Source organism: Rutilus rutilus (assembly GCF_951802725.1).
Source record: "Rutilus rutilus genome assembly, chromosome: 5".
Lineage (NCBI taxonomy): Eukaryota > Metazoa > Chordata > Actinopteri > Cypriniformes > Leuciscidae > Rutilus > Rutilus rutilus.
The window spans coordinates 16,191,363-16,207,975 of NC_140213.1; the positions used below are offsets into that span (position 1 = coordinate 16,191,363).

Genomic DNA, 16,613 nt, shown 5'->3' on the forward strand with positions numbered 1-16,613 from the left:
GGCGGATTTTAACCCAGGCCAGTAAAAGTAGCGAGACACATGTCAAAGTTTTTGTGACACCCAAATGGCCCGAGAGCACATGCTCATGAGAAATTTTCAAAACATGCTCCCTATATGGTTGAGGTAGAACACAGGACGTTTCCAAACAGCACAGCAGTAAAGACTTTATGAACTTCTTTACTTACAAGATTTATAATATTAGAGAGAAAATTATAACTATGCAACCATCTACTACAGTATCGCATCAGACAGTGCCTTGTAGTCTCCCTGAGGAAAAATTTCATTCATTCATTGCTATAGGAGAGAAAGAATTGTCTAAACTCCTTAAATCACCTGAATCGACAACATGTATGTTAGACCCTATACCGACTAAGCTATTGAAAGAGATGCTTCCAGAGGTCATAGATCCTCATCTTAATATCATTAATTCATCTTTGTCACTAGGATATGTACCAAAAACTTTTTAAGCTGGCTATGATTAAACCATGTGTTAAAAAAAAGACTACAGAAACTAGTCAGAAACTACAGAAACTACAGAATTAGTCAATTACAGGCTGATCTCGAATTTACCTTTTCTGTAAAAATAAATAGAAAAGGCAGTATCCTCACAACTATGTTCCTTTTTAGAAAGAAATGGAATCTGTGAGAATTTCCAGTCAGGATTTAGACCATATAATAGTACTGAGACTGCTCTCATTAGAGTAACAAATGATTTGCTATTATGATCCGATCGTGGTTGTATCTCTCTATTAGTGTTACTGGATCTTAGTGCTGCATTTGATACCATCTACCACAACATTCTTTTGAATAGACTCGAAAATTATGTTGGCATTAGTGGAATTGCACTAGCATGGTTTAAATCATACTTATCTGACCGTTATCAGTTTGTAGCAGTAAATGAAGTAAATGATGTCATATCAATCAAAAGTTCAATATGGAGTACCACAAGGCTCAGTGCTAGGACCGTTGCTGTTCACTCTGTACATGCTACCCTTGGGAGATATCAAATTAGTTTTCACTGTTATGCTGATGATTCTCAGCTCTATATTTCTTCGCGCCCAGACGAAACGCACCAATTCACAAAATTAACGGAATGCATAGCTGATATAAAAATTTGAATGACTAGTCATTTCCTACTACTTAATTCTGAAACAAACAGAGTTTCTAATTATTGGGCAAAAAACCTCTGCACGTATTAACCCAGAATACTGTCTAACAATTGATGGCTGCCCTGGATGAACCTGGGTGTGCTCTTTGATACCAAGCTTTCAAGATTATTGTAATGCTCTACTGGGTGGTTGCCCTGCACGCCTAAAAAAACAAAGTTCAGTTGGTCCAAAACGCAGCAGCTAGATTTCTTACTAGAACCAGGAAGTATGACCATATTAGCCCCGTTCTGTCAACACTGCATTGGCTCCCTATTAAACATCGTATGCATTTTAAAATATTGCTGACTACTTACAAAGCACTAAATGGTTTAGCTCCCCAGTACTTTAGCGAGCTCTTAACGCATTATAGTCCTTCATGTCTACTGCAATCTCAAAATTTTGGCTAGTTGATAATACCTAGAATATCAAAATCGACTGCTGGTCGATTTTCTCCTATTTAGCACCTAAATTTTGGATCAGTCTTCCTAATATTGTCCGGGAAGCAGACACACTCTGTCAGTTTAAATCTAGACTAAAAACACATCTATTTTACATTACATTTCTATTATTCAAATCAGTTAAATGATTATTAGGCTGCATAGATTAGGTCAGCCGGAACCGGGGACACTTCCTATAACACCTGATGTACTCATTACATCATAAGAAAAAATGGCATCTACGCTAATGTTAGTCTTTGTTTATTCTGAGGTTTACTGAAGTCAGCCGGATCCCGGCCGTATCCAGATCAGATGGTGGACCTGCACCTGGACCCCATCCATGACGCATCCCTGAAGTGCCAGCCTCATCAGCCCTGTGAAGGCCTCATCGACACGACAGCCATCAGCACTGATCCTCAACAAACTCGTCTCCATACCGGCGTGATGACTCCGACTTCCAACCAGATGGAAATGGATAATATTCTGATTGTTCCAATCCAATCTGACTTCTGACCTGTAATGCTGCCTGAATCATAATCATACACTGTTCGCTCGTTGGCCAGAGGAGGTCTGGCCCCCGACTGAGCCTGGGTTCTCCCAAGGTTTTTTTTTCTCCATTCTGTCACTTGATGGAGTTTTGGTTCCTTGCCACTGTTGCCTTGGCTTTTGGCTTGCTTAGTTGGGACATTTAATATTCAACAATATTATTGATCTGCCTTACTTAAGGTGGACGATGACGCAATTTTGTGTCGTTTGCACCCCCACTTGCCTCCTGGTTTGGCAGCAGCCTGGACAGGTGGGGCCGACTTCCTGCGGCTTGCTTCACGCTGAGGCCTGGGTGATGGCTGTTGTGGTGGCTTGGCGGGAGCAGAGGATGCCACAGGAGGTGGGAGCAGCAGCAGTCCGCAGGGGCAGAATGTGCCGGATGGCCTCCGTCTGCTTCTGGGTGGCCGAGAACTGCTGGGCAAAGCTCTCGACCGCATCGCCGAATAACCCAATCCTAGTGAGCTCCTCATGCACTTCCGAAGCCCTCACGGTAATCCTCAGTCTCCTGTCCTCCAATCCTCATCCTGACTAAGCACCAAAGTAGGCCTATTCTGAGGTCCAGAATAGGCACTAGATCGGGGCATAGGCACCTCCCTTGAGGTATTCGAGTGTCGATCTCAATGCTGCCATAGTCATATTCCCGCAATGGGAACATGAGCTATTCAGAAAAGCTGCCTCAGCGTGCTGAATGTCCGCTGTCCCAAACATAGAGGCAGCTATTGTGGCCGTCTGCTGACGCCACAAACGCACAAGCGGAATGACATCCTGAGAAGGACGCAGGGTCACGCTTGTGTTGCTCTTTTTGTGAAGAAACAAAAACAAAAAATGCTCTCTTATTGCCTTCTCACAGTGCTGAGGCACCCAGGGAATGGCCACTGTGTACTAGTACAATTTCAGGTAAACGCCCACCGAACCGACACAATACTCTTAATGCTGTTATAACAGCAGTTGTTTGAGCTTTGAGCTCACGGCCACTCGCTGTTCACGCCGTCACATCAACACTGGAACAGAAGAAGGAGAAGAGGGATTCTTCAATGCAATTGGAGTCTGTATTTCAGAAGACCAACAGGAAACTCAGCTCCGAAGTGAAAGACAAAGAGTGGGGCGGGGCTCGACACGATTCACGCACGCCAACGTTCATTGGCTCGTTCTGTAGATACTCGAAGATGATAGTGCTCCCTGAAGTGATCCCAATTACGTCGTCACGTCAACGTAACGTCGAACATGAGCGACTGATAGGGAACTGTATATTTGTGCAGTGTGCGCATGTCCAAAAATCTACTCCGATTTGAAGCTTGTGTGACATATAAACGTGCACATCAACCCGATCACTTGTTTAACATTCATATAAACACTACATTCAGATTCATCAAATGGAATGATTTCAGTCCAATTGAAACAAAAGTTGTGCATGTAAACATAGCCAGTGAGGGACTTACAAGTTAATGGGGCTAGTTCATAAACGTTAAATTTCTCTGTTAACCACAAAGATGTGAACAAAATGTGTGACTACACAGAAATGATTAGTAATTTTTAATAGTAAGTAATTTTTGTACAAAGTGTAATAAAATTTTACAACTGCATTGCCATGACAACATATAATGCCAAATAAAAATTAAATGACATCTCAAATACATAACCGTTTTAGCAGTAGAATTCTAACATTTTAATCTTTACATATGTGACCCTGGACCACAAAACCAGTCACATGGGTCTTTTTTTTTTTTTTTTTTTTTTGAGAGAGAGAGAGAGAGAGATTTATACATAATCTGAAAGCTGAATAAATAAGCTTTTCATTTATGTATGGTTTGTTAGGATATGACAATATTTGCTCGATATACAACTATTTGAAAATCTGGAATCAGAAGATGCAAAAAAATCGAAACATTGAGAAAATCGCCTTTAAAGTTGTCCATTTGTTTTTGCGATTGTGCTGCATTCACTCACAAAAATAAATGTTTTATATATTTATGGTAGGAAATGTACAAAATATCTTCATGGAACTTGATATTTACTTAATATCCTAATGATTTTTGGCATAAAAGAAAAATCGATAATTTTGACCCATACAATGTATTGTTGGCTATTGCCACAAATATACTCGTGCGACTTATGACTGGTTTTGTGATCCAGGGTCACATATCTGCTTTTAATGTACATTGTTTCTTTTTGTTTAAAATTGCATTATGCCAATATTGAATGTATTGAACTTCTGCATAGGACAGATGAATGCCTCAATGAAGCTTCTTGAACATTTGTATTTTCAAGGTTTGGTGTGGAACACATAGACCCGAGCATGCTGTCAACTCCATCAAAACTGATGTCCACAGTCCAGGGAAGTTTAGGTACATTAACTTTCTTTCACTGACAGTGATGCATTTCTGCCTTTATACATTCAGACTGTTACAGCCATGTGAGCTTGTGGGTGTTTGGTGTTTTAAGCCCCCAACGGCGCCTTCCAGGCAGTGAGGGGATGGGTAGGTTTAAGACTGAGGTTAGGGTTAGCTGCCTGGAAGGAGCCATTGGGGGCTAAAAACACCATTGAGCTAGATTGTGCTGGTAATCTCTACTTTGTCATTTCTTTTTGTGCAGAGTTCTTGGGTCATTACAGAACTTCCCAGAGTTTGCCAAAGCCTTCCAGTGCCAGAAAAACGACTACATGGTGCCTGAGATGATTTGCCGTGTGTGGTGATTACCCGAGGAACAGAAGATGAGGGTTATATTGAGGGCCTGTGGTCCGTAGACCCTCTCACCTCTCTGCTGACTCTTAGACCACTATGGCAGATGCTGAGAAATGCTCTCAATTCTGTAAGCTATGGCCACTACGCTCAACTCCACCAGTGTACTTTAGCTTTATATGGAGAGAGGGAGCTGTCTCAGTACACTCCTACAAGCAACAGCCAATATTTTATTACAGTTTGTGAGATCATTACTCAATCCATGGCTCATACTGTTTTATATACTATGTCAAATCTAAAGCGAAGATTATAAATAAATACTGTAAAAAAGTATCACATTGTTAAGGGCATACTATGTAAGATTTTTGGATCAAAATATCCAAAAACCACTAGAACAATGTTATATATTTAGTTGATTTGTGTACTTGCATTATCCCAAATATTTCTAAGAATGTTTAAATCCAGAGAAATAAGCAGTTTTAACCAAGACACGGACTGTGTCCGTGCGTCGCTTATCAATGACATCATACCCGCATTACCCTCGATTTCCGGTTTTATTTTGTAGAAACCATGGAAACACCAAAGACGCTGTTTTATTAGACCGGTGAGCAACTGTTTGGATACATTAAATCAACAGAAACTAATCATTGTTATACCTCAACACAGTTAGTCTTTTTGTTTAAATCTCGTTTTCTTGATTTACCGCGAGTGCAACAAGTGTCTCATATAGTAGCCACCGAGCGAACGCACAGAGTAGCATTATAACAACTTTCAACACTCTCAAATGTATCTAATATGATAAAACAGCGCTGCATTACCCCATATACGCATGACCGGAAGAAGCGGAACCGGCGTCTGCGGCATAATAAAAGTTCCACTGCTCTCTAGCTGTGTGTTGTGCTTGTCTCTCATTAGCAATCGCTCCAGCGGCCTTGTTACGCTCCAACAGCTTTTGTAACATTAATAAATCTTTAATACATTACCGGTCAACCATGAATATGATTTCTGCCCGAGTCCTGTCGTATTCTCCACTAGCTGTAGAGGTGAAGACAACAACTCCCATGATTCAAGCTATGCCTTTGTTTTGAATAAACGACCTAGTGGCGAAAATTACATAGTGTGCCTTTAATATCAAGTAAAACTGTGAATTGGAGATAACAGTAGCATGATGTATATACATATTTGTAGCAATACTAGTACACATCCACTGCTTATACTGCCACTGGTCAATCTGAGTAAATTCAGTAAGTTAAACTATAAAACTACCCAGTTATACCAAGAATATTATGTATAGTCCAATGAGATTTATTAGATATTTCAGAGAATTAGAAAATTGTTAAACTCTGTATTCCTTTATTTGAATAGCAAATTATCTAATTAGTACACAGCACATTGTAAATTAAAATATGTAGATTAAATTGTAATTTGTGTCAATGAATACATTTTCCATAGAAATAAATTTACAGTAAATCAGACACTGAATGTTTGATCTGAAAATCCGAAACATGACAAGACGGATAGAAACATTACAATGGTGTCTGCTTACATTGTTTGAATGTGATTGGTGTGTGTTTGTGTTGTTTTTCTTCTGACCTTGACATTTGTTTGTATGAATGGGTGTGCATGTGGCAAATAATATCTAGTCTGTCAAGCATCATTGAATTAAAGCCTTAAAATGTGTTTAATTCTATTGTTTTCACCATCCATCAATATTTTCATATGATGTAGAAAGCTAAATGAGTCATACTGAGACCAATCCATGCACACAGTACATTTATGCCAAAGATTTTTTACACACACCCTTACTCCGAGCCTTTGATTTTTAATCTAAAAATATTCAATATATCTAATATAATTGCTTCTGAAATGTTGTTCCCAACATATCCATTACATCCTCATAAGAAATGACACAAACTGCTAAATAGTTTTTTTTCTTTCAGATTTTTTGAAGTGTAGAAGATTATATGTGTAATATTGTTAGTGATCAGATATAGTAACTGTATTTTACATCAGCTGTAAAAGATAAATTCATTTTTTGTGGCCACTGGGATACTGAAGGTTTAAAAACAAGAAGCTCAGAGGTGGAATTTTGTCCGAAAGTTCCTCTGTGCTATGTAAACAAAAACATCAATATGCTAATGTTTTTTATTCTTTACAGTTTGGTTATTTTCTGTCCATTTGTTCCCAGATGGTCTTTCCTCTAAGTATTGTTTGACATTCTAAATCTGCACACTGCTCCCCCCTTTCTGATAAAAAAACTGATCACCAAAATCCATCTAAACCACTCCACAGACAAATATACCTCAGATGCCTGTATTCAGATACGTTTTAATAAGCATCTACACAAGAGAAATGTTTTATTAATAAATTAATGTAAAAATTAATTTGTTGTGTATTTTGTTCTCTCAGGGTCTCTGTTTCTTTGATGAAAGCATTGAATGGGGAACAAAAACAGGCCTCAAAAACAGACAACCTCTCTGACATTTTCTTTGGCAGGCAAACAAGCCCTGGGAGACTGTAATGCATAATATTAGCGGCCCAGTGAAAAGAAACACTGTTATTTTTCCCCATGTAATGCCTTTACACTGCATTGGGTCAGAGTCCGTTGGGGTATTTGCTCCCACGTGCGCCTTTGCAGTGGCCACTCACAAATCTTCTGACCATTGTAAAGCATCACCATAGGGATTTTCCGCTCTTTACTTTATCATATTAGTCATGTAGGTCCTGTCCACTATCTTTACTGCCTCTTTGCAGATGAGTCAAATATACCTCATGCTGCCACCCACCAGATTAAAAACAGATTTGTTGGCTCACTGGTGACTAGTTGCAATGAGGGCTGAAACTTGAACTGCAGGCCTGCGGTGCCCTCTTCACTCCCTTCTGCATATCACTCTTCAAAGTGTAGTGATGTTTGGTTCTGACACACAATGTTATTGTTATTGTTTTTTCTATAACACTGTACTTAACCCTCCCACAAATCTCTCTGCTTTCTGATTTTAATTAAAACATTCAGTATGTTTATTAATCTGTTTTCTTCTTGGGGATCATTGACTGCTTACGACCATGGCAACACCTGACCCCCACACACATGCATAAAATAAAAATAAAATACTGACAAATAAGAAGTTTATTTTTTATTTATTTTTTTGTATTGGTTTTTACAAAGAAAATTCTGGCTTATTTTGAGTTAAAGTGGTCATATGATGCGATTTCTTGTTTTCCTTTTTCTTTAGTGTGTTATGTAGCTGTTAGTGCAAGTATAAGATCTGCAGAGTTACAAAGCTCAAAGTGTCAAACCTAAAGAGAAATTCTTTATAAAAGTTAAGGCTCAGCCACGCCTTCCTAAACCGCTTCATTCAAACACGCCCCCACAAATCTACGTCAGTAGCTGCGTCTCAATTCGCCTACTTATACTACACCCTAAAAGTATGTACTCTTTTGTTGTGGAGAAAAAGTAGATACTTTTGAGTGTGTAGCAAAGTATCATGAGTACACAAGCTTTGAAACATACTATCACGTCATACAATTGTGTCTTTAACGGTTGCTTTCTGTCGCATCCTGTCACAGTAAACTGGCCTGTCAATCATCTTGTCACAGTTAAAATCTTCCACATTTAATTTCCTTTCCTACCATATCGGAGAGAAATGCAGTTGCACATTGATCTGCAGTCACGGGTCTTTCATGCAGAGAACTCTCCTCAGATTAATGCATAATGATGCATTTAAAAGTCAATGTTCAAACGGATCTTTATAAAAGTCCACATTGTTATTGCAGATGAAACATAACACGGACATATATTTTTTTTTATCAGGTTAAACTTTGATTAGTCACTCAAACCTTTATCTAAATCTCTCAATGTCAGTCTCGCATATCCGCCATGTTTATTAGTTTTTTAACACTTTTTACTCGTGTTTGTAGTTCCTCCTCCAAAGCGCAATGGGCTGTGGGCAATATTAGCCTTTAGAGTGTGCACGGATCCACATTTCGAAAATCGACAGGAAATAGTAGACCATCCGGGGACTTCTGGTATACTCTTTTCAACATACTATGTTGTACATGGCCAGTACCATGAATGTTCGCTTGAGCACAAGTCTCACCGCTGTCTTTACCGCAGCAGATCATTTAACGACTGTAACACATAATTTCCCTTGTTGAAAAAAAAACTATTTAATGATTCTAACTACCATTTCACCCCTAATAATGGGTAGTTACTGTACTTGCATTTTTATGAGCTCACTTGGCTCTGAAATTGGGTCTTAAAGTTTGATGCCAAGCAAAGCTAATAATTAGTATTTAATTAGTATTTAATTTAATTAGAGTGTCACCAACCCCCCCAACCCAAAAAATTAGCTTTCATTAAGTTTTTTTTTTTTTGGCACAGTACCAAACTTTTTTACTAGATGACAGCCAAGCTCCATTACTGACCATATTAGGGTGCCTCCATTTCCATATGGTTTGAGTGATCTGAACCATATATTTCCATAATTTTCATACAATTTATGAAGTAGACATCCTATTCAAAAGTAGTGTGGGAAGTTTGGAAGATTTTGATATGAATTCAACCTCTCATAAAAAGAACACGTATGTGCGTTATAGCTCACCACCGCATCACAAATGGTGAATCTATTATTATTTTCTTTATATTTAAAGCATTTTCAGACCTTTTTTTCAACAAAAAAAAAAGGAATGGATGTTATCTTTTGAACTCTTGGCATGAAAACAAACTGAGGATTCCACCAATCTTTCATGGGTTTTCATTTTCATCGCTATTTCAATATAAAGGTCTGAACACGCCTTAGGAGTATGAAAATATTCTTGTTGCAAATTGATAAATTACTGCTACTCATTCACCAATTATGAAAGCTAGAGATTGTAAGCTTTCAAATGATATATAGTTTGTCAAGATTAGTTTGGATTTAGTATAGGATATTACCGTTTTAAATATGTAATGTCTGTGGGCCCACCGGTGGGCCGGTGACACTTAGGAGTTAAAGTACTGAAAGGGATGCAAACAGGGGAGTAGCTGGGGAGAAGATAGTTGACAGCGAGAGACTGGCTGTGAAATGACAGTTCTTATCTGTTTCAGGTAGATCTGAGAAGTGACTGGAGGACTGGATGGCTGGCAGACAGATGATCACAGAAGACTGAAGCAGACTGATGGTTGGCCAGTTCGAGAGAGGATTCCACCAGTGGAATCATCTGGTAGGTAGTTCAGGTAAGTGTTCAGGAATGAACAAAGAGACCAGTAGGGGAGAGTTGCATAAACTGCTAAGACTGGTCTTACAAGTTAGTCATCCAATTTTTTTCTTTAAACGTAGAGTATGGAATTTTTCGCCGCTAGGGGTCGCTAGCCTCTTTACAATAACAAAGGCGTAGTTTGATGACGCAACATTTGCTAAGAATTATGGATCTTGTCGTCAACGTCAAGCCGACCGATCTAATAATGTTTATGGATGACTGAATACATTGATGCTTTTATCATGACTGTGATATGAAGCAGTTCGGGATTGCTAAGAGACAGCTATCAGCTCCACACGCGATGCGAGTCCCACTGATATAAAAGGAATATGGACATTTCATTCTACCGAACTACACGCGAGTGCAGAATTACAACTCACAGGTCAGTTTATTAGACAAATTAAACTTGTGAGGTAACGCAGCGCTGTTTCACTTAGTCTAACATTACACTAGCACACTAAACTGAATTTGAACACTGCAAAAAATGCTGTTCTTACTTAGTATTTTTGTGTTGTTTCCAGTCCAAAAATCTAAAAATTCTTAAATCAAGAAGTATTTACTAGAGAAGTAAAACTACATAAGAAATTATTTTTTGTTTTCAGATAAACAGTAAGTAACTTAAGTAATTTTTGCTTAAAACAAGCTAAATTATCTGCCAGTGCAGTAAGAAAAAAAAACTTAATTAAAAAAAACTTAATAAAAACATAATCTTAAAACAAGATTATTTTCCTTACTGCACTGGCAGATAATTTAGCTTGTTTTAAGCAAAAATCACTTAAGATACTTTCTGTTTATCTGAAAACAAAATAGAATTTCTTATGTAGTTTTACTTCTCTAGTAAATGCTTCTTGATTTAAGAATTTTTTGATTTTTGGACTGGAAACAACACAAAAATACTAAGTAAGAACAGCATTTTTTGCAGTGAATGTGTTGAAATGTATGTGTTAGTTTGTCTGTATGAGACTAGCAGTAAGCTAGATCAACATTAGAATAACATACAGATCATATTCTAACATTTTGTCATTGTTGAACTATATAACATTGATTAGTTTTATGTAAATGTGCTCACCTGTTTAATAAGGTACATGTAGAAGCGGTCGAAGTCTCGGACGTGGAGCTCTAGGCATCTCGAAAACACCACGCTGATATTGATTCTCGTTTTAGTTCTCCTTTTTTTATCCAAAGTCTGCTTGCCATGGTCCATAATGTTTGAACGAAACAACAACAGCGTGCAAATAGACATTGCGAACTACACAGTTGTCTGCGTCTGTCGCTTTGGTTACTATCAGAGGGCTCTGGTTCATAGCTCTGGTTGCTATAGCAGTACGAGCGGAAACCAGGGACAACGCGGATATGACGTTTGAAAGTAGTTGGAAACAGTCGGGATAATGTAAGTACACAAATAAAAAAATATATATAACATAGATATAGTGACTTTTGCTATTTTTAAAGCAAAAAAGTTACATATTGTGCCTTTAAGACTGTCCATAACTTTTTAAAGTTAGTTACATAAAAACGTACATTGGTCTAATTTGATATTGAACAGTAAGACTGATTACCCCTAACCTAAATTGCAATAGATTTGAAAAAGGTGTTTTTATGCATGTTTGGCCCAGGTTTTTGTACATTTGCACTGTTCTGACCACTAGGGGTCACTTTGGAGACGGGTGTCAGATTGTTTCGAAGCCTCAACATAATAAGGCACATTTGCTTCAACCGTTTCAGTATTCAACAAAGCCTCAATCTGCCCACCACTACTAACTTGCTAGTTGGTAGCAATGGGACTGTTGATACGGCTCCAATGCTCCGACGCAGTTTTCAAAGCACTATTGTTTCACACACTGTACCGATGCTTGTATTGAAATGACAATACCACGTGATTGATGACGTTTGAAGCTTCGAACGTCATGCAGCATCAGACGGTCGGGACAGCTAGTTTGAAAAAAATTGGCACTTCGCGACCTCATCTGATGCATACAAAAGGAAATGATTATCGAGGAGGCATTATTTAAATTGTTTAACACTACACTTCCCTATAACATAAATGTAGTTTTTTTTTTAAAAACAGAACACTCAAAATACTTTTTTTATTATCATTGATCAATATGTGAATCCGTTAACCAGATGCTACATATGACACGAGTTGTGGTCTCATTGGCACAAATTAATTTCGATGAGATTAGATAGAACTGTATTGGTCGACTTCCGAAGCTTTGTTTGGTCTAGTGATTTGACACTGAAGCTTCAAAGCGCGTATCAAGTACGCAGCGCAATTTCTCATAAAGCTCCGTGCCGGAGCGCGTATTGTTTTCTGAGAAACACGTGATCAAAGAAAAACGAAGCCTCACTTTTTTTACATGTTTCAGGGAGCAAGGAGCAGACAGCCCAATTTATTAAATTGCAATTAAAAAAAAAAAATAAACTAAATAAATTAAATTAAAATTTATTGTAATATTTGCACTAGTCTGTCTAACTTGTGTAAATAAGAAATATCACCCTATAAAGCCCACAAACCTAAGAAAAGCAGTAGATAAGGCAATGGGGTTTCACTTTTATGTGTTTTTGTAGTGCTGTCATGCAAGCTATGTCTACAAAGGTTTTAACCAAATTTGAGTATTCATAAATATGATTTCTGAATATGAATATGATTTTAAAAATACAAAGTAAGAAAGTTGAGATCACATCTTTGCTGAAATGTATTGTGCTGTTGTTGTTAACAAGCCATGGTTAATTTGCTCTGCCTTAGGATTGCACGTGTCCTGGGACAGGTGAGGGTGTGAGTGGGAAACCCACTGCTGAAACTTGGCCCTGGTTTGTCCTCATGGATGAGGTGTTGGGACAGAGGCATTACACCAACCCCCTGTCCTCATTGCCTCAATCCCTGAGGACAGACCAGGGCCGAGTTCAGCAGTGTGTGACCAAGAAGAGGAAGAGCCAGGGGCAGCACCAGCACCTGCACCAGCATCAGCACCAGGAGAGTAGGGAGAGAATGGACAGGCTGTTTTCTCTTCTTGAAAGAATGATTGAGAAATATATATTTGTATTTTTCACTTATATTTTTTAAAAGGAAAAAAAAATTCTGCATATTTATTTTTATGCAACTTTAAATGTGTAAATAAAAGAGAATTCATTGCTCTGGACATTGTTTATTTTTGTAATGACAGTCATAATTTCTGCATGAAACAAATTCTTCTATACCTTTTTTCCCCCAACTATTTACAACATACGTTAAACATCTCAAAATCAACATAAACATTTAAATTTACAGTACATAAAATAAGAAAAATGATGTAGACTTTTATTCAGCTGAGTGGGAGACCCTGGTGTGCTGCTGGACCGGGATGGGCTCCACAATAGAGACCCTGGTAAGGCCATGGTGGGATGGTGGGACATCATCTGGGATGCTCTCCAGAGTGTTTGACTGCATATTTTCACTATCCACTAAGTTGTCTACCAACAGGTTTGCAGGGCTAACTCATGGAATAAATAGTGAGATACTTTATTACTCTAAAGTACTTTTAATAACCACTAATACCACATTGGGGAAAAACTACTAGTCATATATTTCAAACCTTAGTTAAGCAAAGTTATCTTGCATACTCTAATGTCCTTAAGGCATCAAGAGTAAAAGTAAAGGAATTCTGCAGGAAAAAAACCTTGTCAGGGTTTTTATGATGGTTCTGCTTTTATATTACTGCATATGTTGCATTTTACTTTGAATATTTTCAAGGTTGATACATTTAAACTATATACTTTTGTGTAGTTTAATGTAAAACAATGCATCATATTGTAAAATAACAATTTTGTAGTGTTGCTGTCCTGTGTGGGAAAATTACTTCGAGTAGCCTTAACGATGTAGTAACTTGCATATCACCACTGGTTATTTTGAAAATTAAAGTAACAAAATGTAGGCCTATTGTCACAAAATTAACAAATTGTTGCTAACTACAGCTCCGTCCCATTTCAAAGGGCGCATCTGAAGCGCTCGGACCGGTCTAGCCTACGGACGATTGTTCTTGTCGCCTAGTAACTGTGACTGACAGCTGCCGATGAAGAGCGGGAGTAACATTCGCACTGGACTTTTTATATTCAGCTGGGTTTTATATTCAAATAGGGTTGAAAACCTGTGTAAATATATTTACCATGGTTTATTTATGTGCATAATAAAAATAATACACTAGCCAACAAAATCACATCAAAGTAAGATTTGAATCTTCGGCTAAGCCGAAAGTACATGGCCTGAAACATCCGTACCATGTCCTCCAGTAAAATATAAAACATAAAAATGACAATAGCCAATTCTGGCTCCATAGCTGTTTACTCAATTATATAACATGAATTATCAGGATAGCAGCATACTCTCGCACCGTTGCTTGGCGCCTGGAGCGGTAATCGGGAACACCTGGCTGCGCAATTAGGAAATCCTACGAAGGCTACATGGTGCGTTGTTCGGAGGACGCATAGGCTGCATCATTTGAAGTCCTCGGCCTTCGAAGGATGCAGCCTTTACATTGAGACACAGCTATAGATTAGTTTGAAAGATAGATAAGCTAGTTATAAAGATAGATAGATTAGTTAGTTAAAAAAGAAAGATAGATTAGTAAGAAAGATAAGTTAGTTAGAAAGATAGATAGATTAGTTAGAAAGAAAGAAAGATAGATAAGTTAGTTAGAAAGATAGATTAGTAAGGAAGAAAGATAGATAAGTTAGTTAGAAAGATAGATAGATTAGTTAAAAAGAAAGAAAGAAAGATAGATAAGTTAGTTTTTTAGTTAGAAAGATAGATAGATTAGTAAGAAAGAAGGAAAGATAAGTTAGTTAGAAAGATAGATTAGTTAGAAAGAAAGAAAGATAGATAAGTTAGAAAGATAGATAGATTAGTAAGAAATAAAGATAGATAAGTTAGAAAGATAGATAGATTAGTTAAAAAGAAAGAAAGAAAGATAGATAAGTTAGTTAGTTAGAAAGATGGATAGATTAGTTAAAAAGAAAGAAAGATATATAAGTTAGTTAGAAAGATAGATTAGTTAGAAAGAAAGAAAGATAGATAAGTTAGAAAGATAGATAGATTAGTAAGAAATAAAGATAGATAAGTTAGAAAGATAGATAGATTAGTTAAAAAGAAAGAAAGAAAGATAGATAAGTTAGTTAGTTAGAAAGATGGATAGATTAGTTAAAAAGAAAGAAAGATATATAAGTTAGTTAGAAAGATAGATGATTAGTAAGAAAGAAAGATAGATAGATAAGTTAGTTAGAAAGAAAGAAAGAGATAAGTTAGTTAGAAAGATAGATAGATTAGTTAGAAAGAAAGAAAGAAAGAAAGAAAGGAAGAAAGAAAGAAAGAAAGGAAGAAAGAAAGAAAGAGATAAGTTAGTTAGAAAGATAGATAGATTACTTAGAAAGAAAGAGATAAGTTAGTTAGAAAGATAGATAGATTACTTAGAAAGAAAGAAAGAAAGAAAGAAAGAAAGAAAGAAAGAAAGAAAGAGATAAGTTAGTTAGAAAGATAGATTAGTTAGAAAGAAAGAAAGAAAGAGATAAGTTAGTTAGAAAGATAGATAGATTAGTTAGAAAGAAAGAGATAAGTTAGTTAGAAAGATAGATAGATTAGTTAGAAAGAAAGAAAGAAAGAAAGAAAGAAAGAAAGAAAGAAAGAAAGAGAGAAAGAGATAAGTTAGTTAGAAAGATAGATAGATTAGTTAGAAAGAAAGAAAGATAGATAGATAAAGTTAGTTAGAAAGATAGATAGATTACTTAGAAAGAAAGAGATAAGTTAGTTAGAAAGATAGATAGATTACTTAGAAAGAAAGAAAGAAAGAAAGAAAGAAAGAAAGAAAGAAAGAAAGAGATAAGTTAGTTAGAAAGATAGATTAGTTAGAAAGAAAGAAAGAAAGAGATAAGTTAGTTAGAAAGATAGATAGATTAGTTAGAAAGAAAGAGATAAGTTAGTTAGAAAGATAGATAGATTAGTTAGAAAGAAAGAAAGAAAGAAAGAAAGAAAGAAAGAAAGAAAGAAAGAGAGAAAGAGATAAGTTAGTTAGAAAGATAGATAGATTAGTTAGAAAGAAAGAAAGATAGATAGATAAAGTTAGTTAGAAAGATAGATAGATTAGTAAGAAAGAAAGATAAGTTAGTTAGTTAGAAAGATAGATAGATTAGTTAGAAAGAAAGATAAGTTAGATAGATAGATTAGTTAAAAAGAAAGAAAGAAAGATAGATAAGTTAGTTAGAAAGATAGATTAGTTAAAAAAAAGAAAGATAGATATAAGTTAGTTAGAAAGATAGATAGATTAGTTTAAAAAAGAAAGAAAGATATATAAGTTAGTTAAAAAGATAGATAGATTAGTTAAAAAGAAAGAAAGAAAGAAAGATAAGTTAGTTAGAAAGATAGATAGATTAGTAAGAAAGAAAGAAATATAGATAAGTTAGTTAGAAAGATAGATTAGTTAAAAAGAAAGAAAGATATATAAGTTAGTTAGAAAGATAGATTAGTAAGGAAGAAAGATAGATAGATAAGTTAGTTAGAAAGATAGATAGATTAGTTAGAAAGAAAGAAAGAGAAAGAA

At 36.4% G+C, this 16,613-nt stretch overlaps 1 protein-coding gene across 1 annotated transcript in view; it reads left to right on the plus strand.

Annotated features, from left to right (window-relative positions):
- The window catches only part of LOC311290242 (neprilysin-like), a 199,570-nt gene extending 192,475 nt beyond the window's left edge, over positions 1-7,095 (plus strand). The window contains exons 22-23 of the mRNA XM_084408606.1: positions 4,400-4,476; positions 4,724-7,095. Coding sequence (XP_084264732.1) covers positions 4,400-4,476; positions 4,724-4,823 — 177 coding nt within the window. The 3' untranslated portion in view covers positions 4,824-7,095. The remainder of the gene's footprint in view (positions 1-4,399; positions 4,477-4,723) is intronic.
- The last annotated feature ends 9,518 nt before the right edge of the window (positions 7,096-16,613 follow it).